Source organism: Pagrus pagrus (assembly GCF_965226575.1).
Source record: "Pagrus pagrus genome assembly, chromosome: 13".
Lineage (NCBI taxonomy): Eukaryota > Metazoa > Chordata > Actinopteri > Spariformes > Sparidae > Pagrus > Pagrus pagrus.
The window spans coordinates 29,536,979-29,553,443 of record NC_140197.1 but is presented as its reverse complement, the minus strand read 5'-3'; the positions used below and the strand labels follow the sequence as shown (position 1 = coordinate 29,553,443).

The 16,465-nt window shown below is 43.9% G+C and overlaps 1 protein-coding gene across 11 annotated transcripts in view; it reads right to left on the bottom strand.

Moving 5' to 3' along the window:
* LOC311268360 (RNA binding protein fox-1 homolog 3-like) overlaps nucleotides 1–16,465 on the bottom strand; it is a gene marked incomplete at its 3' end in the record, with an annotated part of 442,215 nt that overhangs the window by 88,994 nt on the left and 336,756 nt on the right. The window contains exon 1 of one of the 11 annotated variants that reach the window (XM_084371967.1): nucleotides 11,396–11,755. The exons of 9 other annotated variants lie outside the window; for them this stretch is intronic. In XM_084371967.1, coding sequence (XP_084228093.1) covers nucleotides 11,396–11,521 — 126 coding nt within the window. In that variant the 5' untranslated portion in view covers nucleotides 11,522–11,755. Of the gene's footprint in view, nucleotides 1–11,395; nucleotides 11,756–16,465 lie in introns of those variants that run through there. One more of the 11 variants, XM_084371975.1, reaches the window with a different exon arrangement.

Sequence of the window (16,465 nt, the reverse complement as noted above, 5' to 3'; positions counted from 1 at the left end):
AAAAGCTCAATTTCTTACTCACCTCTCGCAGTATCTCCAGCAGGAGCACCGTGCAGATGGTTCTGCTTTAATTTGTGTTGCTCAAATTACTGAAAAATGAGGAAAATAAATACTTCATCACGTCTGTCCAGTGACATCAGTACGTTAAGGTCCCTGTAATAACCCTTACTATGTCCTGATAAGATGTTTATTAACATTAATAAGGTTATATAAGCGTTAATTATGGCATCACACGCATTTTTGTTTTTATTATGATATATATAATAAGACTGTGAGACTTTAACTGGTAATAAATGCAAAATCAAGTATGTATTAATCTAAATAAAGCAACAAAAAGCTAAGAAAAGGTTTAACAATGACAATGGGTAAGATATGTTAGATAGACTGAATAAATATGTCCGAAACATTATTATAAACGATTGTAAGAAGTCTATAAACTGTTTATCTAATAATCTAACAATAGTTTGTGTTTATGATGCTGTGATAGTTTTACTAATGTTAATAAGCAGTTTATTAGGACTTATTATCGAATAATTAACGCTTACTAAAAGGACCGTAATATCAAGTGTTCCCAAGTAACGAGAAACTCAATAAATGTGTTTGCAAAGCTACGATAAACAACTGTAATAACTTATACAGCTTTTATTTACATTATTAAATGTAAACTGTAAACATGTATGTATAACTGTCTATTACGTCACTGTTAAACCTTCACTAAGCTTTATTGTTGCTTTATTGAGATAAATCCAAACTTTATTTTACATTACTTGAGAGGTAACTATGTTTTTTTTCAGCTTCCAGATCTAAAATGAGAACAATGTCTTATTAAGGTTGATCATTCCTTTATTATTCACTGGGGATAGATCGATTATCAGGGCAGATATTCAGCTTTTTCCTGATCACCAGTAACTGTTTTACAAGTTACAGCCCATCAACACTGCATAATCTGCATCTGCAAAGTAACTAAGTATCACATAAATGTAGTGGAGTGGAAGAAAATGGAAACACTACTCTAAATTTTGACACTAAGATTTGTATTTTTACTGCAACTGTATCAGATATCAGTTACTGGCCTACAACAACATATTGGTCTATCCTTATTATGCACTTATTAAAAATAACAACACGTGTTTATGATGCTTTTATTATTACTCATACAGTCTAATTCATGTTGTAAAGCAGCTTTTAAGGACTTCATAATGTGTTTGTTCCTCTGGATAACTCAGTGTCAACAGTTTTCACAGGGACTGCACTTAAAAAGTTGCAACGCTGACGTTTCTTAAACTGCCAAATAAAACTAAAGATATCTGCGTGGACACGGAGCCTGTTCTCTAACATTTAAATTTATAGTTCTTCAAACGTGTTTTGCTGCATGAATGATCTTTTCCCAGTGTTCAGATTCATACGGAGGTCTTTAACACGACAGATCAAGTGGTTTTTTTTTTCTGCGTCCTGCATTAACTCTGCTTTTAGTTTTGCCAGGAGCTGATATTGCAGGAAAAAACATATTAAACGTGTTGTCAGTGAATGTTGTGCAGGTGCGTTAAGTGTGAACAATTTGTGATTTATGTTTCCACTTTACGTTGATAAGAAAAGCAGGAAACACGAGACACATTTCAAAACGTATTCACAGCTGTAAGTACACCCTATATAAATATAATTTTTCCGGCAGACATCATACCACTGAAGGGCAGTGAAGTGTGAATTTATTTATCTTTGTGTAATTTGGGTGAACAGACCCTTTAAGACTGAATATCATCAACCTGGTAAACGATGCCTCCTGGACCTCCTCCTCCACCCACCCCTCCGCCATCATCACTAATGCAGCACTCCTCCAGCAGCTGCGGACATAAACACATTCATGTGGGGCGGCTTGCACCACCTCTCTCTCCACACACACACACACACACACACACACACACACACACACACACGAACCTTCATCAACTGGCCACACTTGCACCTGTCTCCGCACACACACCGACACACACTCGGAGGCGGGTGCGCGCGCCTGCGGAGGCTGTAATCTGTAATTTGTAAGTTCCATTTGTTTTTAACACACACCAAAGCAGTGGTCCTGTGGGACCTAATAAAACCTCATAAGCACACGGAGAGGAAGCCCGAGGCGCTGCTCTTTCCCACAGATCTCACCTTGATAGATGATTTTAGAAAAACACAGAGGCGTGCTCCACTAACAAAGTGCTGCGAGAAAAAAGCAGTGATATTTAGACTCTCCATCTGAGGAGAGGAAAAATGAGGAGGAAGAGGAGGAGGAGGAGGAGGAGGAGGAGGAGGAGGAGGAGGAGGGCTAAATTATATGAGCTTCTCTTCTTTCTTACCGATTACAGGAGAAGCAGAGTAATCAGTGGGGTACCTGTGTGGTTGCCCGTGAGGAGAAGGGAAAAACAAAGTTTGAGCTTTTTGCTCGTTTTTTATGTCTCCTGCTGTTCGAGCAGCGCAGAGCTCAGATTAAGCAAAACGAAGGCCCCGTTCTTTATTTTCAAGTCCATCCCATAATCATTTGTTTCATAGTGTTAAAGGGAGTAGCCAGTGGAGAATCATGGCCATTACTTTATATTACTTTAGGTCTCTAAAAACGAACGTGCCATAACTGGCAATTTCGGACCCCCAGCTCTGCAATATAGAAATAATAATAATAATAAAAGGGCTCATTTAATTTGGAGAAACAAAAACAATTATGAATCTGCCTGGGTGGAGGTCATCTCCCCTCTGCGGCACTGCTCCTCGTGGTTTCATTTCCCAATACCTGTAGACTTTTTCAAGGAGAACTTGAAATCAATTTCAAGCCCCATTTAATTTTATACACCCGTACATGCTGACCCACAACAGCATAGTTCAAATATTGATCTTCGTCGGCGGGTGACCCGGGGTGCCTCTCGGTAGTCAAACACTCTGTACCGATGCATCCGTTAAAAAAAACAAAAATAATGAGATCAAAAAAACGAGGAGGATAAAGGAAACTTCTTAGGCCCGTTTGATATGAGAAATAATTCCCTCAAACTTGGTTCCCATGCAACGCGCCTGCTGCTCCGATGAAGACAGATAACGACCTTTTGAAAAACAAAATTTCAGCGTTTGCCTGGAGATCTATTTGTCAGCAGCAGCAGCAGCAGCAGCAGCAGCGTGTCTTCTGGCAGTGGAGAAATCAGGCTTGCAGGAGCACAAGGAGAAGCGGTAATAATGCTTTGCTGTTCACCACTGCCATTAAGCCGCTGGTGATAAAAAGGTGCAGTGCTTTTAATGGCTTGTGATAGCTTCTTCTTTTTTTTTTTTTTTCTGCTTTCACTTGTACGGCCACTCTGTTAACTCAGCACACAGGGTAATACGTCTCATTTGAGAGGATCCCACCGAGAGGAGAATGCTTGAAGGACAGTATGAGAGTGACACTACATTATAAACATACTAATCACAGCTGGCTAAGATACTGCAGTAAAGAAATAATTGGACTCAAGCTGGTCTGGCTGCTTGAGCATTTTAGCGTGCCATTTGCAGAAATAGAAAAACCTCGGGACACATTATATTCTCGGGGAAAAAAAGAGAAAGCACACAATCGGTTCCACTGCGAGGTGATCCTCCCGTCTTTATCCTCCTGTAACTGTATGAGAGTGTGTGTAGAAGTGTGTGTGATGTAGTGAGAGCTCCCGCAGTGTAAAGACAGGGAGGTGTTGTGTCGTGTGTCTTGTCTCCCCCCCCTCCTCTCTCGTCCAGTCCCTGTACTCGCTCACGGTCTCCGTTTGGCCTGAAGGAGCGCTGAAGCGAACTGAGCAGCAGAGATTTCTAAAACAGAGCGCACATTCCTGAGCTGTATTAAAAACGCTGGGGTGGGAAAAGAAGGCCACCGCAATGCAGATTTGACAAGAGTGAGTGTCAACCGCCCTCTGAAATCAGCAGCCTTTATCTGACCCTCGTGAAGTAATCTGATTCCAATCTGAATATCTTTGTAGCGCTAAACAAAAGTGTGTGTTTAACATCATGCCAACAAATACCTGGTCAGTTTTGTAAGCTGTGATCTGCAGGTTCCTGATTTAAATCAGATCAATTTCAGGTGATTTGCTTGTTCGAAGTTGTCGTACAGCTGCAGAAACATTTAACTGTCGCCCCAAAACGGCAGGTTTTCTTTTATAAAGTCACCAAATTTTCAACTGTAAATGATGCAACACCTAAAGTTAATGTCCAGCTGCATTTACTTCAGTTAAATAAAGTCTTAAATGCAAAAAAAGATGTCATTGATATGTCGTGCCTCTCCAATGCAAGTACTCACTTTGAACTCATCTAAAAAAACACGAGTTATTTGTAGCTTTTCTGTCGTTTAAAGTGACAGAGCATCATCTGCTGCGACCGTCCGGCCGTGAACGATGTTTTGAAAACTTCGTTGAAATGAGTCTAAATCTACTGAAATGTATTTTCTGCACCATTTCCAAAGTGTTTTCTAGTTGTGTACAAATTACAAAGCCTTTCCATCCTAATATACAAACAAACGTTGTCTGCTGATGTCGATTTTATGAAAAACAAAGAGGGTGCGACCATCAAGAAACAACCACTTTGGGACTTTTATGTTGAAAATCATTCAAAGACAAGAATTTGTATCATATAACAGTTTGCCAACATCGCATGGAGGCAGCAAGAGGGTTTGTAACGCCCTGTACTTCGCCCTTATTTCTACAAATGTAAACAGGACTTTAACATTTCCGACGGTCCTTGAAGTGACAAGGTACTATGATTGATTAGGTCAGGGACAGTAACCAAGTCTAAGCTTATAATCGAGTTATTTCATCAAACGTTGCTGCAGAAAACACACGAGTTCTCCCTTTGTTAGCCATGATTGTGCTGTTTCCAAAGAGGTGCAGGACCATTGTTTTTCACTAAAAATATGACAGCAACAAAATAAATAAATGCCCACAAGCTGCCTGGAGCTGTGAGGGTTAAAGTTTGAGACGAGGCTTCACATCGTCGCCACTAACTACACATGATTCCCAGCCCTGCAGATAAACAGGTAACACAGAAAATATCTCCTGCGGTGTCATATTTCTCTCCCCAGCAGTAATTGTTTGACGCTCACGTTAATTAAAAGCTTCATTATAAATTTGCCACCTTCGAAAAAAAAAAAAAAACAAGCTCGGTAATTATTGTGAGGTGAGGACATCTGCAACTGCAGCTTTGTTTTTTAACCAGAAGTGGAGTATATTAGCATCCGCAGCACTGTGAATGCTAATTCACTGGCACTGTAGGTCCAGGATATAGACAGGAGCACTACAGGCTAACGCTCAACATTAATGACTGGAGGATATTTAGCATTATTGGCAAAATGTAAATACACATTTATTGATGCAGTGCACAGCAGCGTGCATGCAAAGCCCTGCGAGCCTCCACCTACAGATGACAAGAATTTCCTACATGTGTAAGCTCAAATGTGGACGCTCGCATTAAAAATACAGCCAGACCCCCGGTGGAAAGGCTTTGTTGGTGAGTAAATCTATTGCACTGTTTGTGCCATTCTTCTATACAGGGAACAAATTTAATTTTGTTCCATTTACAAAGGTCTAGTGGAGTAAGACGGTGGGTAGCCTTAAGAAAAAAAACAAAAAACACACAAGTCAGCCCGACTGTGAAGTCTCTGTGAAGAACAAGGCAGCACTCGCTCACACACCAAATGAAATTTCAAAATAAACGACTGAGCTGTGATTTACAATTCTCCTCCGGGCCAGAGAAAAGTGAGAAAACATTTCAATCAGTCCCTCCGCCTTTGTTATGCTGCTATGAATCAGCTGTTTAAGGGACAAAACAGCTGAACGGCGGCGAGAGAAAGACTCTGAGTGATTTCACACCAAAACATAGAACATATTGAGAGGTATATTCCAGGGCCCATGAAATTGAGTTTTAAGTTTTTTTGATTTGTGCCTGATTGAATCTGAGTGAAATGTGCTCGACTAAATTGACTGAAAAACAACAAAGCTGCCACTGCTTTGTGATATAATGGAAATATTTCAAATATAGCGTTTACCTATAACAGCACAACAGAGGAGAGTCGGATAGCTCGTGAAAACAGATGCAACAAACGCCTCAATCACAACGTCTGGCTTTGAATTGCAAGTGCTTCAAGTGCGAAGCTGCTTTTTGTTAACAATTCACCATAAAGCCCAAAAATCAACGACGTGTTAGTCCGTCTCTCAATGACTTCCTGTCTGCGCCCGTTAGTTTTTATTGAATCTTTAAAAAAACAACTCACTAATCCATCGCTTGTAAAAAAAGACTAATTTCATTAATAAGCCGGTCCTGTTGGAGTTGCAGCAGACGCTTCTCCAACACGGTGCATTAGCAGGGACTATTTTCAGCTGCAGATTATTACACATTCGATGCTCTGGTGAGTATTTCCAGCAGCAGCAGCAGGACGGTGTATGTGGGATTGAGTCAAAATAAACTATAGTGTAGCTCATTGATGTGTTTTTTGGAGCTCGATGACACAAGAGGAAGTCGATCTATCAGGGCTGCGATTAGGGCCGTAACTGCTGATTATTTATAATCTTAATTCATCGATAAAAAAAAATAATCCAGTTAATTTTCAGGTGCAGAGTTATCGTCTACTTCTAAAGAGCAGCGATAGAAAGCATTCTGAGCGGGAACATCGTTTATTTTCACGATTAAATGATCAATCGTTGATAAAATGTTATAAAAATAGTGAAAAATGCTAATCGGAGCCAAAAGTAAGTTCTTAAACCCAAACACTCTTCATTTACGGTCATAAATGACAAACAAAAGCAGCAAATCTTCACGTTAAAGAAGCTGGAACCGACAAACGTTTGACATTTTTGCTTGAAAAGCGATGAATCGATTACCAAAACAGAACTAATGTTCTGATCGACTCATCGTTACAGCTCCAGCTTCGATACAAGCATTTCCTGTTACATGATACGTTCACTGTTGATTTTCATGTGGTTGGATGACGATAAGACGAACTATAAGATATCACCAACCTCAGCCTCTAAAGACGAAGGGAGGATATGAACAGTGAGAGTCGAACAGAGGATCGAAACAGAACCAACTATTGTATGTTAACCCTTCTCCCGAGAGGTCAGGTGGTGGGGGTGGCGGTCCCATATGAAGCCCGGCGAGGCCGCGGCTCATTTCTCAAACTCATCTCCGATGCACCCACACCGGCCTAACGAGAGCCCATGTAGGGACAAAAACCTATTAGGCCTCCCCAGTTACAGACAGCATCTCCATTTACAGCTGTCAATAGTACAGCTTGGCCTACAATAATTATCCCCCAGGAAGGAGCCGTCTCTGCGCGGCTCGCATTAGTCCGTCCCCGAGAGACCGCCAACCTGAATCCTTCGATATCTAAAGTCCCCGTGAATAGCAGCGCTTTGGGAGGCAGGATCAAGGCCTGAACCGAGGGGGAAGTGTGTCACGAGTATTCCCAGTCCTCTCCGCTCTGCATCCCTCGCCTTTAACCAGATGTATCAGTGTGTGTGTGTGTGTGAGGAAGGAGGGAGTCGGTTCCCAGTACAGTTGTAGAAAAGAGATCAGCATGAGTAGGAAGAGGAGGAGGAGGAGGAGGAGGTGGTGGAGGAGGAGGAGGCCGCTGAAACCAGAGAGCCCGGGCAATTCCTCCCAGGATCCACCAACATAAAAAGGATCGCCTCCTCTCGGTGACCTAACCATTTAGAACGATACCGAAGCCGTGTACAGTTAAGGGGGAAATTCAAAACAGGCCCGACCAAAGAAGCCACAAAAAAGAAATCAATAGATGCAACAATAACAATAGACATCAGCGCAGCGGAATGCCATGATAGAAAATCCAATTACAAATCAAAGAGAGGCAATTTTAGAAAACGGGAGATCTGGAGATAAGTCCGAGGCAACGACGGAGAGAGAGATGTGACATCAAGACAATAACAACTGCTGCTTTTTCCTCTTTAGACATAACTAACGCCCTGCTTCCCACCCAACAGCATCGTCTTAGATAATAGAGTTACATTTACGAGCGTTGCCATATGCCCACCCAGTGCCTGGTAAATAGAAAATCCATGAGATGCCATGTTTTTATGGCTCTGAAGACAGCTACTAACTACCATGAGCAAACCTGAGCTACCCCGTCAGCTTCGGCTCGCACCATAAATATATTTATACTTTAATACGGGCCTACAGCGGTGAGCATTGCATCCCGTAAAAGCCTCACCACACTGTAATTCATAACTCCCTCAATATCCAGCGCCATAACTCATGAAATGAGCCACTACAATACAAATTGACGGTAGGAGAAAAGTGACATCATCCTGCGGAAGGATGAAGCCGGCACCCCGTGTGGTGGAGAAACTCTCTCCCTGTCGAGAAGAGGGACGGCCCTTCAGCGGTGCTGTGATACCGCCACTTTTTTTTGTAATCAGAAGCCCACAGTTCTCCCACCACACCGCAGGGAGTCTCTCCTTGTGTTAATGAAAACAAACATTTAGCCGGGATTTATACGCGCCGCAGCCGACTACAAAGAGCATCAAAGCAAACTGCCTGGGAACACACACCCAAACACTGCTGCACACAAATAAAGGCAAGGTATGCTTCGCTAATCTTTTATGTAATAAACTCCTGTCTTCCTGTGATATCATGCGGCGCCATGTTCACACATAATAAGCAAAGCTGTTCCGAGCCCAACTTAATACAGTGTCTTATTTGAAATGCAAACAAACTGTGAGGCAGAGGCTATCACCTCAATCTATTCCCCTTCTGTTCTCTGGCTGTCATCTTACACGAGCCGACGCTGCAGCCCTGCACTGTGGCAGGAGGAGGAGGAGGGGGGGAGCTGGAGAGTGGCGGTGGTGGCGGCGGCGGTGGTGTGGGGGGAGGCGGGAAACGGGGGCAGCATCCTACGAAGGATGGGTGATGTGGGAGGAAAGGGATGGCGGTGGTGGAGGGGGGAGGAGGAGAGGGGGAAGCTGGCCACAGTGTGATTCAGAGGGTTGTTTCCCCTCGCAGCGCTGCAGGGCGAGGATTTACCGCAAAGAGAAAAAAGAGAAAAGAGAACAAAAGCTGCTGATACATTAAAGGGATTTGAAACAGAAAGGGATGTTTCATGAAAATAGCACACAGGAAGTGTCAGTTTCAGCTCCGTCTTGGACTTTTTAAAAGGAACCTCGTGTGGACGTAAACACACCGACACACACACGTGGACAGGTACACATGCACACACACTCAAGAGGCTTACTGGCCATCCTGAGGATTTGGATGTAACGGGGGATGTAGTGGAAGGTAAACCCACCTAAACTCACGTTGCTAACATTTTTTTTTTTTCTTTACTTGTGGAGAAGCAGCTCGGAGGGAAGCTTCTCCTCACAGCCTGACGTGAAACAAAAATCTAAGATGTGAAATAAAGCAGTCATCGAAATATAAGCTATCAAAATGTTCAGAATCTGAAGATTAAGGTGCTCTTTAGTTTAATTTAATCAGCAAAATAATTAATCTGAAAAATGTTTTCCCACCATCCTGAGGTGATAGATTATCCTCCAATTTGTCACCACTACATACACCGAGCCCGAAATCTAATTAACTGAAAAATAAAATCATCACAAATCTTTTCCTGCTTTATATTTCTGCACGAGAGTGAGAGTTTGTGGCCTTGGCTCCTCTTCGGTGTGTGTGTGTGTGTGTGTTGGTGGCACCTGGTTGTCCACATGCCTCCCCCCCCACTAGATCCCTGGCGGGGTGTGCCCGCTCTGGACAGATGGGTGGGAGGGGGTGAGGGCCATTACCATGATGGTGGGGGAGAAAGGGGGAGGGGGTGGGAGTCAAAATGAGAAAGCAGGAGTTTCCATCGCGCACCGCTATTTCCCCTCAATCACTGCAGTAACACACACTGTTTACTGCAACACATGCTGCTGGTAGTAAAAACAGAATTGGACGCTCGACCCCCCGCCTCACCTCGCCCCCCTCCTCACCCGCCTCACCCGCATGCTATCATCCCAGCACTAACTGCAAACCCCCCCCCCAACTCTCTGAATTAACACACGTGAATAATTCAGCAGACCGACAGGCGTACGGCCTCTTAAGAGTCACCTTGTTGTTGATTTTTTCACCTCCCTTCACAAAAAAAAAAAAAAAATTGCCGTCTTCAGGTTTCACAAAACAAGAGGATCAGTGACAGAATCAATTTCCAAAAGGAGGAGCACACACACACATAAAAAAAAAGAGGGAAAATCAATGTTAATTTGCGGAGATATATAATTATTCAAAGTGCTGTCACTTGGTGGTGATCACCATTAGAAAAATGAAGGGGTGTAAAAGAGATTGAAGAGCTCTCTGTGATGAATCCAGACGATATAAAACATAAAAAGAAAGTTTAGAGTAATTTTGCGAGGCTGAATATTTTAAAACAAATCTATGGATTTTCTTTTCACCGTGTAAAAACAAGATGTTTAATTCAAGATAAGACAAAAAAAAACTGCGATAAGTAAAGATGTAATCACTCGAGAGAGAGTTTTGTTTTTGTTTCACGTTACAAAACTAAAACGCTGTCAGACTCTCAGACCGGAGCCCAGCACACACACAGTCCTCCAAATTATTTAAATACCAGCGCAAAATCATAAAACTAATGTTACATGTGTTAATCCCAGAGGCCTCGCAGCTCCAACTTCAAGATTTTTAGGAAACTGAAATGTGTTTCCAGAAAAAAAAAAAATCAAAATCAGTGAGTTGTGTCGAGCAGAGCCAGGCTGGGGGTCAGATTAGGTAACACCACTCAGGAACAGCGTGGAGATAAAAATCGAGGTGCATAATTCTCAACCCACAAAAAAAAAAAAAAAGCTGCAGAGAAAGTTGACATCGAGATGATTTATGGAGGAATCTTTCATTTTTAAAAACACACAGCTCAGCGTAAGGACAGCCCTTATCTCCTCCAGCAGAGAAGTGATGAGGAAGTCTGAGCAGCAACACAACTGACCGAGGAAACATTTCCGAGCACAGTGAGTCATGAAGCGACTGTACACAAACACTGCACGTCACACTGATCGCTAATTCACTGCTTTAATATCAAGAAGAAGAAAAGGAGAGGAGGAGGAGGAGGAGGGGAGGAGGAGGGGAGGACACGAAGAATAGATTTAAAGAGCTGAACCCCTTCACCTCCTCTCTCCCCCCCTCAAAAGCAGGGTGAGGGTCAAGGGTTAGCAGGGGGGTGAAAGTACTCAGGGTAACAACACAAAGCGAAGCGCGATGCTATCACGTGCCGCCGAGGAGCGCACGGAGGAATGGAGGAAAAAAAAAAAAAAGGCACACGGATGGAGAGAGCGTGAGGGGAGAGAGGAGAAGAGGAGGAGGAGGAGGGGGTGAGGAAAGAGGAGAGCGTGAGCGAGGGGCGACAAAAAAAGCGAGCTTCATTCAGTCTTACCTCGGGCAGGTAGAGGAACGCAGGGGGACACTGGAGCGAGTGAGGTAGCATCCCGGAGCCGGAGAGCAGCAGGCAGCCGGAGTTGGCCATGGAGCTCAGCGTGGGGTGACGGGACGCTTTGCGCATTTAGCAGGGAGATCCTTTCGCTCTACTCTCTTTCTTCCTCTCTCTCTCTCTCTCTCTCTCTCTCTGGCTCGCTTGCTCCCACTCTCTCTCTCTCTCTCTTCGGATCACTTCCTTTCTTCAGCCTCCTCTTCTTCTTCTTGGCTTTTTAAATTTCCCTTTTCGCTGGCTTTTGTGTCTCTATTGAAGATGTAGCAGGGAGGCGAGCGGTGCGCAGACAATGTGCATGTTCCACCTTTATCACTAATGCACTCTCTCTCTCTCTCTCTCTCTCTCTCGCTGTCTCTCTGTGCCTCTCTCTCTCTCTCTCTCTCGCTCTCTCACTATCCCTGGCGCGACTCTGTTTACTTTGAGCGCGATAAAAGCCAACATAAGCATTCAGACACAGAAGGGGAGGTTCTGTGCAAGCCGAGGAGGAGGAGGAGGGAGGAGGGAGGAGGGAGGAGGAGGAGGAAGAAGAAGAGGAGGGGTTGTAGAGCCGACAGGGGGTTGGGTAGGTTAGGGTGGGGTTATAAAAGTGGTGGTGGTGGTGGTAGCATTGAGGGTGGGTTGGGGGGGGGTTACTGATGAAGTCCCCGATGGATTCATACATCAAACGGGCCGGCTGAATAACAGAGGGGATGTGAATGACATTAGAACAGCTGATCCTGGGCATTAGCACCTCGTGGGACACTGCATGCTGCCTTTTAATTGCGGGCCCCCCCAACCCGCAAACACACACATAAACACACACACCCCCTCGGTGGCCGGCACCACCTCCCCTCTCCTCCCTGCGTGTGTGCGTGCTCAAGGACACACACTGGTACAGCATGTATAACAGATATATCGGCGGAGCCACCGGGAAATGCATTAAAACACAAAAAAGCGCGGCTGCTTTCAGGGGCCCCGGCAGTGACAGTCCTTCTTGCATCTTCTGAGCTGTTAATATGCATCCAGCCAAGCACGTATCACCGAGCACGCTAAACTGTACAGGCAAAAACAACCCAGAGCTTCCTTTTAATGTATCTTTTTGATTAATTCTGTTTGATACGGCTTTAAAAGAAGCAGACAAAGAGAATGTACAAGATGTATCTGTTACATCACAGGCGCCGGTTGGGTGTGGAGGCTCCATTACCTTCAAGTTGTTGGAAAACACAAGAAATATGTCTTCAGTCTGATCCGACAAAACCTTCGCCGAACCTCAGAGATCGCTGCAACGCGGGTCGTCACCGCGGTACCGCACCGTGTGGTTACTCTTGTGCTCTTGATCTTGTAATTCTTCTTAATACAATCAAGTCAAGACGATTTATATTTATGAGGCCCGAAGTTACAAATTACATGCCCTCTTTAGATCCTGGAGCACGGCGCCGTCACGTGATGGCCGGAGGAATTAAAAGGGATGGATGGAGAGTGGTTCAACTCGGTCCTGACATGATTATTTCTATCTATTGGGTGGCATTTTTAGTGATTTTGTTTTTTCTCAGCGACTCAAAGATCCGGTGCACATTGATAGCTGTTCCCCTGGTTGAAAACACAGCTAAGACAATCGGGGCTCTTTAAGCAGGATTAAGAAACAAGGATGTTATCTTCCAGTGCCAGAGCCAGAAGAATGGCAGCGGGAAAAACTGCCACAAAGAAGAAGACATGCATGGGTGAGATTGATGCAGCTGTACAAGTTGCTGTAAATCAATGATCTGAACGTGCCGCTGCTGTCGGGATGTAAGCGAATCTGCACAAATGTGTTTTATTGTTGCTGTTGTTGCTCGATGCTCAGGTCTGCACAGACCTAAAATCTCTCTGCGTAGACGCACTACTTTTACGGCAAACAATAATTCCTAAGATTTATAAGAAGTACTGAATGCAAAGACGGCGCCTATTCGGCCCAATGAGAATTGCTTACTTCCTGGTTAGTTTAATCTGTCTGCCCCTATTTTTAAATCCCTTTTCTGATCTTGAAGATAGTTTTACAAATATAAAAACGTCTATAAATCAAAAAATCATGATAGAAAGAGTCATGATTGTTTGGTGTCCTGTCACGCAGTGTTACAGACATGTCTTTTCAGCCTGTTGTCACTCCCAACATGTAAAAAATACAGCTGCATGACGCAGTGGTTGCCCCTGTAGCATCACTTCTTGAAGCGCCCCTCTTGTGCAGTGGTACAAAGAGCGAGAGGAGTCAGTCAGGGGGGCGTTGGAGTCGAGAGTGAATATTTTGTTATGTAAGTCAGTTTTGGTGCAGTTTTTCTCGCCACTGTCGCCAAGTGCTTGCTCATGGGGGAAATGTTGAGACCGTAAATAAATTAATTAAAGAGTAAAGTCGGGACCTGCTGCAGCTGGAAAGTGTCATGTGATACGCTTTGTTATGAAATGGCGCCAAACAAATAAAAATTGACTTGACTTGAATAAAACCTAATCAAACAGCAAGCTTTATTACGAAAGCCTAACTGGACGTTGCATATTGCGTCTCACTGCTAACTGAGGGGCAGGTAGAGCATCGCAGTTTGAAGCTTACCACCACTGACCACGCTGCTGTATTAGAGGAGTTGAGGATGAGACGTGTCGGTCTTGTTGCTTTATGCAGAACATTTTTTTAGGGCTGCAGAGGGATCTTTTGCTGCAGTACTGCGAGCAGCCACTGGGCAAAATTGGATGTACTGTGTGGCTGAGCGGCGCCACCGTGTCCAAGTCTACAATACAATACAGAACGCCTAAATCAGCGTCTTGATTCCTACCACAGCTCCTGCGTCCACTAAAGACGGCACAGAGCGGTCAGATAACGTCAGAAATGAACACAAAGCAGCGAACACGAACACAGTGTCGCGCTGTAAGGTTTACCGACAGATCCTCCTTCCTGCTGCAGTACATTACCTGCAGTCTCACCTTCTAAGTTTTGCTCCTCCGGCCACACTGACAGTAATAATAGGCTCCTGCTGTGGGAGACACAACACGAGCACAGAGGAGAATTAACTCACTCTGGGACGCTCCCGCCGCAGATTAAACAATTCCCAGCATGCAGCAGGGCGACGGCTGACCCGCAATTACACATTCGTACTTGTATTTTCATGAACTCGACAGAAAGACGCTAAAACATCCTCTGGCAGCCATCTTCGATGCAGGTATACAGTCTCATTCCTGGATAATTGGCCCGACTGTTTGATGCACAGATCAGTACGTGGCGTGGCCGAGGCTGAACGGTTTGGCATCGCCTCCTAAAGACGGGTATCCATCTCCGTGTCTCGCCTCTGTGTGTTTTTCTGTCTCTCGCTCTTTTGCTCTCTTTTTTCTCCCTGTCTGTCTCTCTGTCTGTCTGTCTGTCTGTCTGTCTCACCCAGTTAATAATTCAAATGAGCACTGCCAGATCACTCCCTTCAAAGGGGAGTTGCTGGAATGTTCTCAACGGTGCCTTTTTCTTTTTGTCATGTGAAATCAAAGCCCTCAAACGCGGCGGAGATATCCTCAGTTAACTCCCCACGCTGCTGTTCTGCCAATTAAAGAAAGATCAACAACCGCTGCGAACGGCTCACAGTTGATCACCAAAAGAGAAAAAAAAAAAAAGTGATCTTAGTCATTATCATCCTCATCATCACTTTTGTCACTGTCGCCCTTTGTCTTCCTCTATTTCTTCCTTGCGGCGCAATCACCACATCGCTGTGGCAGCCCTGTAATAATCAGCATAATCATTATTACCACAATCACCATCATCATCACTGTCACTGTCGACTCTGTCACGTCTGTCTTCTGAGGCTGTGTTGCTGGCCTGCTTTAGAGCGGGGAATTACCCTCCGAGGCAGGACTTAAGAACGTTTGATTCTCATTCAGTCCGCATGTGTGTGGATTTGTGCAGGTGTGTACGTGTTTGTGTTAAATCCTGTCTCTGAGATTCAGCTGATTTGAAGCATTACAAGCTTTTTAAATCCCGTTTTTAATCTCCTCTCAAAAACATCCACTAACACATCCGTCTGTGTGTGTGTGTGTGTGTGTGAGAGACGCGAGAAGATATGGAGTGGCTCGTCTTTCTGAGCCTGTGTTATTTTAATGTGCTCCTCAAAAAAAAAGGTTGAAAGCAGCAGTTCCAGCAGTAAAAAGCCATCACATGCACTGGGAGCTCAGTCAGCAATAATCAAAGGCAATACAAGCGGCGACTAATGGGGCCCAAACGATTGGCGGCACATTCCTGTTCTCCACTGTTTATCGTATGACCGCTGATCAATACCGCGCACTTGCACCAATCTTCATAAGAGATGACTGTTTATTTCCCTTAACTCCCATCACTCTGACAGTGGAGGAGGAAGTACTCACATCCTTTACTTAAGTAAGAGAAGCAATAACGCAGTGGTGTAAAATAATCTTTTAAAAGGAGTCCGGCTTGAAAAACATCTCTTCAATCAGCAAAAACAAATCGTTACGTAGTCAGGACCTCAGTGTTTTAAGTGTTTGATCTATAAATACCACATTTTGTATACAGATCAGATGTTTTACGTCAAATCTTCGATGAGTGTTTCTGTTTTAACTGACATAATTACCATGTGTCATCCTCCCTGTGGCTGCAAGTTTATTTTTCATTAACTCCCATCAGTCTGACAGTGGAGGAGGAAACATTCGGCTCAAGTAAGAGGAGCAATAACAGCGTAAAATAATCCCATGTACAACATCTCCAATGTGAAAGTGTGTAAAGTCTGATGAGCAAAATAAATAGCATCAGAAGTAAAATACTAATCATGCAGAGTGTAGTCAGGATCTTGATGTCGGAGCTGTTGAGTATTTTATCTATAAATACCACATTTTGTAAAGAGATCTTATGTTTTATGTGCAAATCTTAAATGTATTTTACTGTTTTTATTGTCCTCCGTTATTATTTTTAATCTCTGTGGCTTCAAGTTTCTTAGTATTCAGATCTTTAACTGAAGTAACAGAAGCAATAACCCAGTGAAATAATCCTGCATGCAACATCTCTTATGTGAAAGAGCA